Raw genomic sequence first — 15777 nt, 5'->3', positions numbered from 1 at the left:
GCCACCTCAACCTATTTAGAGATGTAGTCAATGGATGGTGAAGTAGTTTGCCAGTAAAGTGTTGGTATGTCAGTGTAGCGTGGGAGCTAGATCAACAATCAGAGGTACCTACCTTGATGTAGTGGGTGATGTTGAGGGATAGTGTCTGGGATGGGTGGGAGTGCATTTGTGCCGACATGGCATTTAATCAGGTATTGACAGCCTACTTCCTTTTTTTCAACCCTCCCCCCCAGTGTTTTTGTGTCCTTGTGTGCATTAGCATCATCTGACGAAGGAGCAGAGGCACCGGTGTGTGGGGATGCTGCTTCCCACAGGACCCAGGAGGCTGAGACCACCGACGCCGAGGGGACCAGTGGGATGGAGTGCAAGGGTAGCACTATGGGGGAGGCAACTACAACTGCAGGTAGTGACTGACAGCTCGTCCGATGCCAGCTCCCTGGTGGTGGCGGACCCTTCTGGGACCACAGGATCTACAACATCTTCCGCCACCCCAGTACCAGCACCGCCCTCCCAGTAGCTACTCCCCGAGTTGTCCGTGCCCGCTCACCCAGGAGGGTGGGCATCTCCTTCGCCACAGGCACCTCTGCCCCTGCCCCAGTCAGCCCGGCTGCCCTCAATGAGGAGGCTATTGACCTTCTGAGAACCATCTCTGTAGGGCAGACAACCACTGGGAATTCCATCCAGGGGGTGGCATCCCAGATGCAGCAATGCAGTTCCTACCTGGAAGGCATTCACGGTGCCATGTCTGGCCTACAGAGATCTTTTGGGGCTCTGGCCTCCTCTTTGATGGCAGCCAGTGCCCCTGGTCTTTCTGTTCCCCCCTTCCACCACCTCTGCCCCTTCCAGCATCCCACTCCCTTCACCCATCCCAAGCACACATACAGACAGGCATGCACCCAAGACAACACACAAGGAACACATAGAAAAACACAGGCACCACACGACCCACCACCTGCAGGCACACACCCAACATCCAAGTGCACAAACAACAACACCCACTTCCCCCACTGTGTCGCCCATCCCCTCCTCCCTGTCACCTCACCATGCACACCCACATGCTCTGCACCCTCAGCCACTGCTCCTGCCCCATTCTCACAGTCACCACAACTGCTGACATCCAATCATGCACCCCAGACACCACACCCGCAGTCACCACGACAACTTTCAGACACTAGCTGCACACTAACCAGACCTGCAGACACCCGCACAACATCCATCTACACTAGCTGTCTGTCTTCTCCCAATGTTTCCACCCATCCTCCCAGTAAACGCACCCACTAATCCATGCAACAGCCATCCACCAAACATGAGCAGACCAAGCATGCACCTGCACCCACTGACAGCACACCTACACCACATACTTCGACTCCCAAACCTGTCTCCAAATCCCCTCCATCTGCACCTAAGCAGCTTTTCCTTTCCCGTGTCAACCTTTTTGAACCCACTGGCCCACCCCATCTTGTCTCTAAACGCTCCCTTGGCCTCCCCAAATCCACTCCTTCCTTGTCAGAATCCTCCCCAGTCCTCCCTTCACAGTGCCGTGCCCTGTGGAAAAGAACATGTAGGAGAGGCCTGATCCCTCTCCCACCCCCCCCGTCCTAGTCTACTCCCACTGCTTCCCAGGGGAAGCCCAAAACTACACCCACTCCGAAACCTAAGCCAAAGTCCACCCCTTCCAAGCCTGAGTCCCAACCCCTGCCACCCCCTAGCCCTGCTCCCTGTGGTGCCTGCCTGCCTCATTGATGCCCCTTCCCTGTGGTGGCCATGGTCATGGTAGGAGTCAGGTGGGGGCCTTGTGGGCCCAACGGGACTTTTTGAATGACTGGCCCATGGCCACGTCTGTACATATTTTTCTGCCTCTGGTATCTGGTTAAAAATATCTGGCGAACAGGCATGTTGGTGCAATGTTCTTCCGTAGACCTGCGTTTTAATGTGGGAGGGTCGCGTTTTCACATGTATGTGCTTCGTATTTTCTTTCTGTGCATGTGTCAGGTAAGTATCTTCCTGTACAGACTGTGCACCTAGTTTGGGTGTGTGTGTGTGTGTGTGTGTGTGTGTGTCTGTGTGCGCACTGGGGTGTTGGTGGTGTGTGTGTGTGTGGGATGCGTGTGGGTGTGTAATTGTCTCTTTCCCTCCCTTGTGTGCTAGGCGGATGTACTCACAGTTGTTGCCTTCGTCGCAGGTCTCGGGCCTGGGGGAATATCGCAAGGATTAGCACTGGGAAGATTTCCAGTTCACACTCTATGCCAGCGTGGTCTATGTCCCTACAGTGAGTGTTTCCTTATATACGTCTCCCTTCCGCCAGGCTTTGTGTGGCGGTGGCTCCGCCCCGGAAATCGTGGCAGTGTGGTGAGTCGTAATACGGTGGGCAGGAAGGGCCTTTTCGCCGACCTGAAGATGGCCACCGCCGCCGACGGCTCTCTGGCTCTAGCGGAAGCAGCGGTGAAGTGGCTGGTCTGCTCACATTTTCCCACCGGAGTCGTAATACGGCAGTCCAGACTGCCACCATGTCGGCAGTCCCACTACAACTGCCGGCGGGGAGGTCCAACACCACCAAACTCATAATGGCCACCTAAGTCTTAATAGACCGAATGCTAACCGTAGCTGGGCGGATTGGGTGTACTGCAGTAGCTGGAAGATTCACCTGTATGTGATGCGCTGCATTTTATCAAGTTTTGACTCCATTTTAGCTCATCATCAGCACTTCACTCATTAAGTTAAATTTTGGTATTGCCACAGCTGCATTCTGGAGCTTTTCTTCCATACAGTGCTTTCGTTGTCTAAGGGCCCTATTTTTATTCTTCTGTGATCTTTTTTTCTCCCTTCTAGTTAAGTGTTTTGGGTCTTTGGGATTGCTCATTTTGCGCTGCCCCTTTTACATGTTGGATGGTTAGTTCAGTCATGCTTAAAGTTGTCAGTGAGTGTGCTAAAACACTTTGCTGATTGTTAACAGTCTAGGTAGATTTCAGCCCCCAATCACATTAACCTGTTGTAACCTAATATGGGTGTTGTGTTGTTGACTAGATCACACTCCTCCGCAGAATACTGATCTATTGGTGCCTTATCAGGTTTTGCTGTACTTACCTTTTTTAAGTTGGCATCCAATAGAGCTAACTAGTCCAGTAGTATGCTCAGTTTTGATTCAATTAAGTAGATGCCACTAGGTTTGTCAGTTTGGTTTCCAGGCTGTTTCTAGTTTTCATTCTGGCGATGCTGTTTGCCAAAGACTGCATCAGAGCTACCGGCTATTCAAGTTTATATGACTGCCAAAATGACACATTTTTGGTGGCACGAAGGGTGGAATTGATGTCAGAACATTGTCTGGCTTGTTGTCCATGGTGGCATTGTTGCCGCTGGTCATATCTAGCTCGCCTGTCTATGCTTGTGTTGCCTCCATCTCATCAAATAATCTGACATCTGTGTCACTTAATACAAGGCTGACAGAAGAGTTCTGACTTTTCTCTTGCTGTCTTGTTTGTGCCCAGTGATCTTCTAAGCTAACGGAAGAGGCTATTGCAATAATTGATACATTTGGATCATTTGCAGTTCCCACTTGCCATAATGCAGTTGCAGTTTTGCCTCCATTGTTCTTTGTTGAGGGGGAATTTGCTTTATACAGGTTATCAATTAATTTTTGGTTTCATCTTGAGTGTGACGTACTTGTACTTTTATTTCAGCTGCTCTTTCCTGAGAGGGGGATTAAACCTGCAGAGTTGTGGGCTGGTCAGAGTTGGTTGATTTATTTTTGATGTAACCTTAAGTGTGTTCCATAATATTACTTTGGGCCCCTTTTCTGAAGTAGTAGTGAATAGTATTCGGCAGGGGCTTGCATCTATCCTTATGCAACTGTACCCGTTTAGTGTTGGTGATTATTCTATTTTCTCTGGATGAGTGCATTTTTCCAACAGGCTTGAGTTTGGGATTGGAAACTTGTTGTCTTCACGGTTGATGTGATTCTCCTGCTACCTTGACCGGTCTTGTCTAGTCTGTCTTTCCCTCACCTTGGCGTTCATATTTTTATGCCGCATGTTAAAAATTTGATGTGAGATTTTCCAACTTGCAGCGCAAGACGTATAATGGTCCACACTTTTCAGTAGCCTTTTATTCTTTTGCTTTTGATTTTAATATGCAGGTTTTTACCACTATATAGCGTTCATCTACAGCATGACTTAAATTAGTTATTTTCTTAGTCTAGCCTTGCTTTGTATGGGTTTTTGTTACACTGTATCCTGTAGCAACTTATTGTCATAAGGCTGTCAGGCGTTTTGGGTATCTGGTAGTCTCTATTTGCTTCCATTTTAGACTGTTTAATTTCTGGTTGGATTTCACTGGTTCAGCTATTATAAAGAACTCCATCAACGTTGCACCAGTGCTAACCCGATGTTAGTCCTTGTGTTGTTGGGCCAGTATAGTTTATTACTAAAGCATCACACACAGCCCTCCTATTCAATGCTAGGTACACGTGGTTGCTGTAATATAAAGCCACCGCACCGTCTGAGGATTGCCCTCTCTGAAATTCCAGTACACTAAACCGGCACTACTTGTCCCCCAAACAGAGTTTGGAAGGATGGCATGAAACTGTGGCCACAACAAAAGTTTAAATATAAAAAGATATAAAAGAATTTGACTTACCTCCTCCTCTAAATGCAAAGTGCTTTTCGTTGCCACCGCCCACAGACAGCCACACACTCCTCACAGTTCTGCTCCAGTACTTGATTGGGAGAGTGGCATGGTTTTGTTTTCTTAAAGTAATTTTTGCTGTTACCAAAGGTGGGCATCTTGGCGCCGGTGTCAATTAGAAATAACTTCACATCCATTTAGCACTGACTATAAAAAGAGAATGTTTGTCAAAGCATACCTAAGTGGGAGAATCAATGCCTTTGAGGTCACGAGGGAGGGCCTTCCACAGCTTAACCCACCAGATTTCTAAAAGCACAGTCCTCAGGCTGTGCCTTCTTGATACGAGAAGGGCCCACATTTTAGGCTTGCACTGAGTAGTTCAGGTGGCTTGGCAGATACCTATGAAATATCTCCTATATTTCAAGAAGACACTTTTTGTTAAACACAAAATGCTCCATGCAAATAGTTTTAAATATATTTATTTTGTTCTACTAGTAACAAGTGGAGATTCCATTACTAGGCTGTCATCCGTGTTTGTTTCATCACAACATGATAGGATGAGTTGCCTCATTTTGCAGGAGCTGCAATTGCATCAGCTGGACTTTGGAAACAGTCAAATACAGACCAGTACAATAGTCCAATCTTGAAAGAATTAGGGTTCGAGTCACCACTTTTCTTCCCTCCTGAGGCAGGACTGGGAATACTTTCTTTATTAGCTTGAGATAGAAGAATCTGGCAGACACTGTCTAATTGACCTACTCGTTTAAGGATGACTTGCTATTAAGATGTACCCATAGATTTCTTAATAGTGTGTGGCCACCGGCGAAGTACCAAAGTCATTAAGCCATCCGCTGTCTGACCAAGGTTTCAAGGCATCCAATAAGTAGTAGGTGAAAGACACTCTTTAAAAACAGATTCTGTCGAGTCACCATCTAGCTGTAGTTGTGTGTCATCAACGTACATTTTATATTGAAAACAAACATTCAAATTAGTTGGAGTGTTTGACTTAATAATGATCCTTGAGGAACTCTATACTTTACTGGGAACATCTTTGACATGGCTGACTCAATTCTCACTCTTTTTGTGCGATCCTGAGTTATGGACACCGCCAACCAAGAGCCTCCCATCCATTTCTGAAGGATCCTTGAAGGAATAATATAATGTGAGAAGGTGTCAAACGTGAGCAAAAGATCTGAAAAATATAATTACTGCTCTACCGCCCTGGTCCAGAATGCATCTGATCTAATCTACCACTGCCACAAGGGCACTCTTAGTACTGTTCATGGATCTGACCCTTGACTGTACCAGGTCCAGCATGGAATTTTCAAAAGGAAGAGAGTATGTGGTTCATGTGCTTCTCAAGTACTTTAATTGGTAACAGAGAAACTGGCCTGAAATTTGCCAGCACCTTCGAGTCAGTCATAGGTTTCTTTAAAATATGCATAACAATCACCTTTTTCCGAGTGGGAGGAGCTAAGTGAGGCACTGCAGAGTTTGTTCAGCGCATGAATAAATTTACAAGGGGTTGGATGCCAAATAGTCACAGGATTCCACACAGGACCCAAATGTGACAGTGAGCGGAAGCTCTAATAAAGCACACGAAGACTGAGGCGCAAACGAAATGAGAAGAGCTCCTGTGTAATCATCAGGCTGATGGAGGAGCTGGAGTATCAAACTCTAACCTGTTCTCACCTATTTTATCAAAGGAAAATACTGCAAAATCGTCACATCTTTTGTGCATCACACATGCCAAGGTTGAGGCAACTGTCATAATCAAGAAATGAACAATCTTAAATAACTCCTTAGTTCAGGTGGTGGAAGCCCGATTCTGTTCTTGAGGAATTCCTTTTTTTGTTCAAACTATCTTTTGAATACAGTTGGTTCGATGTATGTGTTGCACCAGAGTATTAGAATGTAGATCAATAAATTATATACCGTATACATTACTGCACCGACGGGGAACGTTTACACTTTATTTTAGGCTTATCAGAGCCACAGTAAGAATTGGTTGATTGGTTGGGTAAAAGAAACACTTCTTTGAACTGACATTGAGAATACTAACAAGTAGGTTACAATAGTATCCTGTATATAGAAAGATATACAATTGTGTATAAATCTGTAGTGAATGACCCTATACGTTACATTAGTTTGGAAACGTTTCTCCATAACAAGCAGTGAGCTGACAAAATAGAGAAATTGTGTAGCCTGCTTAGGAAGGACTAATGGATTAAATCGATGTATACAAGGCAGACATTACTATTGGGGTTGGACATTAATTAAATATAATTCTGACTAGATGATAACAAGATAATATGTTAATATGTGTAGATCAGTATAGCTTATGAACATTCACTTTGGGAACATATACACTCTAATAAGGTTAGTATTTTCCTAACATAAAAAAGCTCCTTGACTGAGAACCAAGGGTGCATTACAATTGTCACCTGTCACAATTTCAGGTTCATCGTTGTGAAATTGTGTAACCTGCTATATTTGATTCTCTTTTATTATGAATGATTTTCAATGTAACATTTTCTGTAGTCTCTCCTCTATTTTAAGACATAGATGCAAGAGGTGAATAACTGCTAAGGAATATATGTGGCTTTTAAACTTTCCATCATACATGAATTCCATAAGAATGTTTTATCTGTATGCACCTTTTTCACTCCTTAAAGTCCCAAGCCCATAACAGATTGGTTTAATGCTCTGTATTTTAATGTTGGAAGCACGCACAAGATGAAGAGTACAAAAAATGAATCAATTTAGTACTAAGGTTGACTGTCTCTAAACTTTTTGGAAAGAGTGTGGCCTAAACACACACAAATTATTCCACTTTAAAATATGACCTCTCAACTGAGTGCCACATTGTTGATATATTTTATTAACTAAAAGGGAAAAATGGAGGAGGGTGACAGTGGGGTAAAGTGAATCTGATTCCCAAATACTGCAAGTACCAAGAAACCAGGTCCGCTTTATAAAACTAAGACTGGCATGAGAGTATTCCTTGACAGTGGTCCCAAGGAGAGGAACGACCAACCATGTGGGAGCTACCATTTTAATTGATGAAGGCAAAAGGATAATGAGCATAAAGCAAAGAAATCTGATTCTGAGCAGAGACAGTAATAGTCTGAGGTCTGTGGAGACCGCCACCATCTAAGGGCTAAGCCCTTATAACTTTCTTTGGTGCATGAAGCACCACTCAGATTTTTAACCTTTACTGTTCTCCTACCTGCATCCAGTATAATCCAATCAGGCTGGAGGGATATTAAATAGATGTAGCAGTGTAACAAATATAAGATAACTCATCAAGAATCACAGATAACTAAAGTAAAAACCTCAAATTATAGTTTTACAGTCTCCAGGGGCAGAGTCCCTGCTGTTTAATGAGGGTCAGTCTAGGCTTACCGTCAAGATAAATACCCATTCAAAATATAAGCCAAAGCACAGAATGATTTCCCTGACTGGGAAATGCTGGTTTTAAAGAGGCAGAAAACAAGATGGCACTAAGGAAAACAAAAAAGACAATGGGATTAATTAATGAATTAATCTCAGTAACTGGTAATTACTGACGGCCGCATTCCAGTCTATCTTCATCTGCCCAACGAGCCACTTCAGTCAAGGACCAACCCTGAAGCAAATCAAGATTGGTCCTGTACCCATAGTTAAAATTCCAGCCCGAAATGCCAAGCCAGGAATCCTCTGAATGGGAAAGAAGAAACTCCAGGCTGGGTTCGGCTTATCTGAGCCTCATCTGTGAGGTGCAGCTTTTCTCTTAAAGCACAGTGATAATTAGATCCACACCAGGGCATACCATTCATACCTTGGGCGCTGCACAAAAAAGGTGATGGCTGGAATGCATACATTCATCTCCGCTATTGTCAATTTCTCTAGGCCACACTGAATCTATGTTATTCGATCTCCCAGTGAATTCAGACTGGTATCACTGTCAGTACAGGCAGATCGGATGTAACCAGGCATGGGCTTGCTGTCTAACATGCATTAGCAGTTTCAAGAAATGTGCTTGTTGGCTTTGTAATCCTACTGGGCACAGTTTGTTACTTACCCGGTTTCTGTTGTTAATGTGCTTGCACAACTCTACAAGATCCTTGTTGCTGAAAAGGCTTTCTCTGTTCTCTTCCTGTCTGTCCTTGCAGATGGCTGCCAAGAGGAGTCTGTGAACGACGATGTCAGCATATCGTCGGATCGGAGATGTAAAATGTGTGTATTTGTCCAATGCAAGTCCTGAGGAGAGGAAAATGAGAGGGGCAAAAACATGAGTTTTGCGGGAAGGGCAAATATTTAGTTTTTTTAAAGACTTAACTCCTCACTTGAATCTAATTATTTACATATATTAATGGTAAACCCTAAAAACTGAGTGCTTACAGATGAAGCAAAAAACATGACGTAACTGGGTGAATAACCCAAACACATTTAGAAGCTTGACTATAATTTTGACTGCTCAACCCTAGTAAAATATGGTCTGGTACTGGATTTAACAACTTTAAGAAACCAAGATTTTTGTCCCTGCCTAAACCACTGATTCTGGAGAAAATACCATCTCCATGTAGCAACTTTCTAAACTGTCAATTTTGGGGATACTGAAAATAAGGCCTTTTTTAGGGTTGGTTGATAAACGAAAAATCCTCTGATTTCTGAAGAGGGTGTTAAATGGTTAAATTTGGAGCAGATTTCAGCAGTTCAATTTCCTCCAACAGAATTTCATCTAGCACCCATAAAGTACGGCCAATGAAATTCCACTGGCAGATTCTCCTATGGATTCCATTCCTCCACCATACATTAGCTCTTTCAATCACTACTCAGATATATATCAGACCCTAAGCTCTTTAATACACACTGTACAAATCTCATTTATTTTTCAATTAGCATATTGTACAATGGTAAGCAAATTATCTAATTTCCATTAGTGCCCTGCCTCACAATCCAATCAACTTAGTTTCCCATTTCTGTCCCAAGACATCAGTCTGAATGGAGAAACATCTACCCTTTTCATATTCCTTTTATATACAAATTGGTGACAGCACTTGCTTTTTAATTCCACCTTCCTTGTGCTATCATTCCAACTGTTCTTTTCACCTGATTGCCTTTATTACTGCTGAGAAACACCACAACTTAGACCAGCAGAGTTTTAAAAGTAAGTTGTTTCGAGAAGCAGTTTGGCTATACTTTTCTTCTGTCGGTGTTTGCTTGAGTAATGCTAATGGTCTAGGCGGTAATGACCTCTCAGCCATTTTAAGCTCTCTACTGTGTTCCCAAGCATTTGGTTTGCAAAGAAGATGAAATGGAACATAGAAAAGTTAGTTGTTACAGTAACTGTGGGACAATTAAGTTTACAGGCTCCTTCACGTTTATAAAAGTCACCTTCTAGCCACCATTTACCTGCTAACGTATGCCTACTACCCATCCTGGGGTACAGGTCATCAACCGGGACTCTCCAGCCATCTCTGTCCTGGGCTTTTCTTTCAATCTGACTCCAGGTGTAACCCATCTCCTTGCAGGCAGCCTCAAGGCCTCTGCGCCAGGTGTTTCTGGACCTTCCTCTTTTCCTTTTACCTAGAGGGTTCCAGGTGTTTGTTGCAGGCTTGCAGAGGGTGTGACCTATCCAGCCAAAGGGTCGTTTCATGACTTCTTCATGACCAGGGGATTGGAAAGTCTGCTGCCAAAGGTCTTTGTTGCTGAAGGTGCTTGTCCAGCAGATTTGAAGGATTTTGCTTAGAGAGGCGCTGACGAAGGTCTGGACTTTGTTGGTAGAGGTCACTGTTTTCCTAAACGTTTACGCTTCATACAGAAGGACTGATTTTACATTAAAAAGCCTGATCTTGGTTTGCAGCATTATTTCCTTGGAGCTGAATGATGGCAGCCCTTGCTTTGCTGATTCTTGCCTTAAAGCCAGCACTCTGTTTGTCTATGACACTGCCCCAGTAAGTGAGGCCCTCAACCTTTTCCAATGAATCACCTGCAAGAGTGACTGTAGTTGGGCTGGCCGGGTTAGCCTTCAGGATCTTGGTTTTTCCGCTGCAGATGTTGAGGCCTAGTTATGATGATGTGGTTGCCAAATTGTCAGTCTTAGCCTGCATCTGCAGATGGGTAAGGGAAAATAGGGTCAGGTTGTCTGCAAAGTCCACGTCATCAAGCTGCGTCCAATGTGTCCACTCAATCCAGTTTCTTCTTCTTGCTGTGGATGCCTTCATGAACTAGTCCATGGCCAACAGGCAGAGAAAAGGTGAGAAGAAACAAGCCTTGCGGACGTCAGTCCTTATTTGGAAGGCATCGCTGAGTTGTGCTGCATGGACTATCTTGAAGGATATTCCCTCCAAAGAATTCCTGATGATTCTTATGACTTATCTGGGACACCATAGTGGTGGAGGAGTTTTTAAAGGGTCTCTCTTGGCCATGCTGTTGAATGCCTTCTCATAGTCTAAGATGACAGAGATGGGTGAGTTCCATTCCACTGAATGCTCAATGATGCTGCAGTGTTGCAATCAGGTATGTGCAGGATCTATCTTTGTGGAAGCCAGCTTGCTGATCTCGCAACTGAGCATCGACTTGTTCCTTCATTCTGTTCAGGATGACTCTGTTGAATATCTTGCAGAGGGCTGACAGAAGAGTTATCCCTCTGTAGCTTATGCAGTTACTCAGGTCACCTTTCTTGGGGATCCTGATGAGATATCCCTCCTTCCAGTCTGATGGCACCTTTTCCTCTTCCCAGGTCCTTCCAAACACGGGGTAGACCATGTTTACTGATATTTCAATATCTGCCTTCAGTGCCTCCGCAGGAATGTTGTCAGATCCTGCTGCCTTCCCGTTTCAGATTTTTTTGATGGCTTGCCATACTTCTTCCTTGATTGGTCTGCTGCAGTTGATAGGCAAGTCCATGTCAGCTGGCTGTGTGTCTGGTGGAGACTGTGGCACAAGCTGGTTTAGCAGGTCTTCGTACTTGGGGCATGTTCTTGACCAAACACTCAGCGTTAATAGCTTTGCTTTGGATAGAATTGAGTTAATATGAAATTTGCCTGCTAAGAACAGTGAAACCTGATTATGGACTGCCATATCAGCCCTGAGGAAGTCATAGGGACATTCCCCTAGACGAAACACGTGTTGGCAGAGTTTCACAGAGTTGTATGTATAAGTCATCAAATTTTCTGGTGAAAATCTGAGGAATTATTATGTGACCAATAAAATTCCCATCGGTTGAAGTAAAATGAAGAACTACAGGATACAGACTTTTGTATAATTTGGCGCTTGGGGATTTGGACATTTCATCGTTACTCACCAACAAAATCCATTTGACACTTTCACACTATAATTGTAGATGTCTTCAGCGTGTGCCTTTATCTATGTAAAAGTCTTCAAAGGGCATTTTCGCTGTTTGTCCTCGTTACCCATTAATGTCTTCCCAGCTTTGTTTCTAACAGGTCAATCTGGCTTACTGTATCTCCCAGAGATTTTCCTTGTTATGTTGTAGAGTTAGTTCAAGTTTCCATGGCTAGCTGATTCCTGGGTTTCTGTGTCAAGACAGTCAATGAAACTTTGCTTGTCTGCTCGAACGCTTCTCCTTGAGCGTTCGATTTTTCTGCTCTTGTTTGGCTGGTGTTTACTGCAGCTTTCTTTTTCTTTCTTTCTTTCCTTTTTCTTTCTCTATTGGAATTTGCAGACAGTCTTGGTGAAGATCCTTTCTTCATAATGGTGTTTTTTGGGACCCAGTACCTCCTGGCAGTCTGGCATCACTGCTGGTTTGATAATTTCCCTCTGACTTTCTACTGGATATCTGTTGTCCTCTAATTCTTGCAGGACTTGTTAATAAGGGTGACTGAGTTTTCACTCAATTTCTGTTCATCTACGAGGAGGGTGGTGTTATATAGCTGGTGCTGGTTTTCCGATTCCATCCATACTTTTTCTTTATCTTTAGCTTCAAGCCTGGCAGTGAAAAGGGGATGATGGTCTGACGCCACGTCCACTCCCACTCAACACTCACACATCCTACGGGGACCTCTGGTACATCCTGGCAATGAAAACAGGGTCAATCTGATTCTCTGTTGAATGATCTAGTGACACCCACGTTGCCCTGTGTATTCTTTTGTGTGGGAATACACTACTGCCTATATCCAGACTGTTATGGGCACAGATCTGCAAGCCTTTCACCAATCTCGTTCATGTCACTAAGGCCATGGTTGCCAATGACTTCTTCGAACCCAGTATTGTTGCTTCCAGTGTTGGCATTGATGTCCCCCATCAGTATGGTGATGTCTTTCTCAAGGCATTTCTCTCCAGGGTGGACTAGAGTCTGTTGTAAAATGATTCTTTTTCCTTTTCTTTGCTTTCATTTGTGTGTGCATAACACCGGATAACATTCATGTTGATCCTCTTTATCTTTGTGCAGAAAGTTGCTGTGATGATTCAAGGACCATGGGCTTCCCCCATCCAATCAGAGCTCTGTTGGCTGCTTCATTGCTACTCTTTGAGTATGTGGGGCATTCTCTACCTTGCATCCAGAATGCAGCAGCATTCCTCCTGGAGCCAGTCTTTTCTGTCCAGACTGTGCGCATCTGGTTTCACTGATGCCAAGCAGGGCCAGATTGTATGGATCGGCTTTGTGAAATCCTGGGACCTCTGGCTTTCACCACAAGGCGTCATAGTTCTCTGTGAAGAAGATTCCTCTCTCCTCAAGACCAGGATGTCTTTGGTCCTTCTAGTTGACATTTCTGATTTTTCTTTTTACAAGCGGGGATAGCTAGCCCTGCGCATAATCCTACTCCTTTCGCAGCTGAGCTTGGGAACAGCTATGGCAGAGATAGCCACCATTTAGAATTATGTCTACAACACGCCGACTACACTTATGTTCTCTATATAGTTGCTTCACTCTATATTATTAACGGAGCAGAAGGCTGTGGGAGGAACCCACACTTTCCTAGCATTTCTTCTATCAGAAATACAGAAATTAAAGGCCTTGTTTGAGAGGGGACTTTGGAGAGTACAGCAATGGAAACAGCAGACATATATAGATATTTGACAGACATAAACCGGCAGCCGATGATACTGTCTGTGTGACCATGACACCATACCCTCCCATATCACTAGAAACCAGAATTCTTTCATTGAATTCAACTTCAACAGCTTAACAATGCAATCACAAAAAATCATCACACACATCTCAATACAAAGGAAATCGATATCAGCAATGTAAAATAAGTTCACCTTACCTAAGAAGAACGAAACATCTACTCACAGGACCTATTGTCGGCAGGAAATCAAAAGTCATGTATTCCCCATAAAAAGGTCATAAACATTTGATTAACCCAATCTCATACAATGCCAAGATGGACACAATCTCATACAATGCCACGATGGACACCTGGAGATTATGACATCCCACAGACTTGTCTGTGCTTCCATCCAAACTCTAGCTCCATCTAATAAACTACCATGGGCTCGAAAAGTGTGCCACAGTCTACTTTAAAGATATTACCTCCTGCCTAGCAGTGTATCACTATTTGTGTGCCAAAAGCCCTGAAGGAGAGCAGACTTCAAGATCAATGCTAAGTACCTCTATTGGTAATGTTGATCTCCATTTTCTAAACTCAGAAACTAACAATGGTCTTCCTTGAAGGAAGTACAAAATTATGCATCTTGGAGAAATGTATATGTCATCTAGTTTCTGACCTCCAAAATATAATATAGAGAGTAACCAGATGAATGGTCTCCATTACAAGAAAGGTTTAGGTCGTATAGGTTTCATATCAGCCGATGCCTTACCACAGCCTTCATCCTCGAGGCTTTTAGGTCACAATAAAGAACATGGAGTACAATCCCAGGTGTCACACATTCTCTGGAACTAAGTAGGTGGTTCTTAGAACCAGTTTTTGAATTTCTTTTAAGACTTCTGAACTGAAAACGTCTGACATTTTGGACAACATAAGGGAAGGACTGAAAGAAGGCTGATGGCACATCTTTTCTTGATCATCTTCAGTCCTCATTAGTCCTCAGTGGTTTGTGTACATTTTTGGGATAAGAATGTCAATATTCCTCGTAGAGGGAAAGTGTGCTCCAAGGCTATTATTGGTGCTTCTTGCACCCCAAATATGAAGTCAGTCTGTCTTACTGGCACAGCAAACAGGATATCAACATATCCTAGAATGCATTGGAAAGAACTGCCTGCATTACTGCCTTACAACCCTTTTCACTATGGTCTCAGAATCTCGAAGACATAGAATAGCCTGTCCTGGTGGCTGTAGTATCCCTAGCAACTAAAGGTTGAAGATTAGTCAAAGAAGGAAGTTGCACAATGTAAACACTCTCCTGGTATATGACACAAACAAGAGGCCTACAAACCTGCATATTTAGTAGGATAACCATAACTGTCTGGCCAATGGTAGATTTAGGTGGATGAACAAGATGTGGCTCTCGACCTTGAACAGAGGGAGTACCCCTACAGCGAGGACAGTTTGCTGTGGGAGTACTAATGTCAAATGAAAACTGAAGAGGGAGAGAAAAATATGAATGTCTTGCTGGGGAACCAAAGAATTGGGCTGGTTAAACAGACAACTACCTGGTGTCATCTGACAAGATGTTTATTGTCATAGCTATAGGGCACAAGAGGCTGATGAATTGTCTAAGGGGCCGATTTCCAAGTAGTCAATTAAACATCTAGTAAAGATTCTACAGACTTCGCTAAGGAGCCAGGTTCTTATTTGCTCCTCTTTTACCATGTATTGTTTTAATGCGTTCATGCTACATATATCTGCCCAGTTACGATTTAACTTCCAAATAACTACCTGGCCAAAAAAGAGGGGCCAATTTAGATTTGAGAGTCTTGCTCGCTCAACTCTTGAGGAGTGACATATACAGCACAATGGTGTGATTCGGGTTCACCAGCTTAAAAGCTGTCCTGTTATCAATGTACTAGGACTAGAAGGCTTGACCTAGAAAGGCTCAACCTCCGAAGAGAGAGTTTTGGTGTAGGACAGATGTACTACCTGGCAGAATCTGGTCTGAAAAATCTAACCACCCACAAGATACTTGGGGCCTACTCAGCAGAATTCCAGAACTGGAGAAGAGCTCGGGGTTATCTACTACACTGGGTGAGGTAAAAACAAACAAGTTACTTACCTGTGGAAACGCTGTTATGGTGGATACTCTAAC

The 15777-nt window shown here is 43.8% G+C and overlaps 1 protein-coding gene across 2 annotated transcripts in view; it reads right to left on the bottom strand.

The window, feature by feature from the left end:
• DIS3L (DIS3 like exosome 3'-5' exoribonuclease) overlaps positions 1 to 15777 on the bottom strand; it is a 342741-nt gene that overhangs the window by 100991 nt on the left and 225973 nt on the right. For both annotated transcript variants that reach the window (XR_011201373.1, XM_069222896.1), the window contains exon 14: positions 8684 to 8862. Coding sequence is in view for 1 of the 2 variants with exons in the window: in XM_069222896.1 (XP_069078997.1) it covers positions 8684 to 8862 (179 nt within the window). In the remaining variant the exon portion in view is untranslated. The remainder of the gene's footprint in view (positions 1 to 8683; positions 8863 to 15777) is intronic.

The sequence above is a fragment of the Pleurodeles waltl genome, chromosome 3_1 (genome assembly GCF_031143425.1).
Source record: "Pleurodeles waltl isolate 20211129_DDA chromosome 3_1, aPleWal1.hap1.20221129, whole genome shotgun sequence".
Classification (NCBI taxonomy): Eukaryota; Metazoa; Chordata; class Amphibia; order Caudata; family Salamandridae; genus Pleurodeles; species Pleurodeles waltl.
The sequence above is the reverse complement of the archived record's forward strand: the minus strand, read 5'-3'. Positions and strand labels throughout refer to the sequence as shown.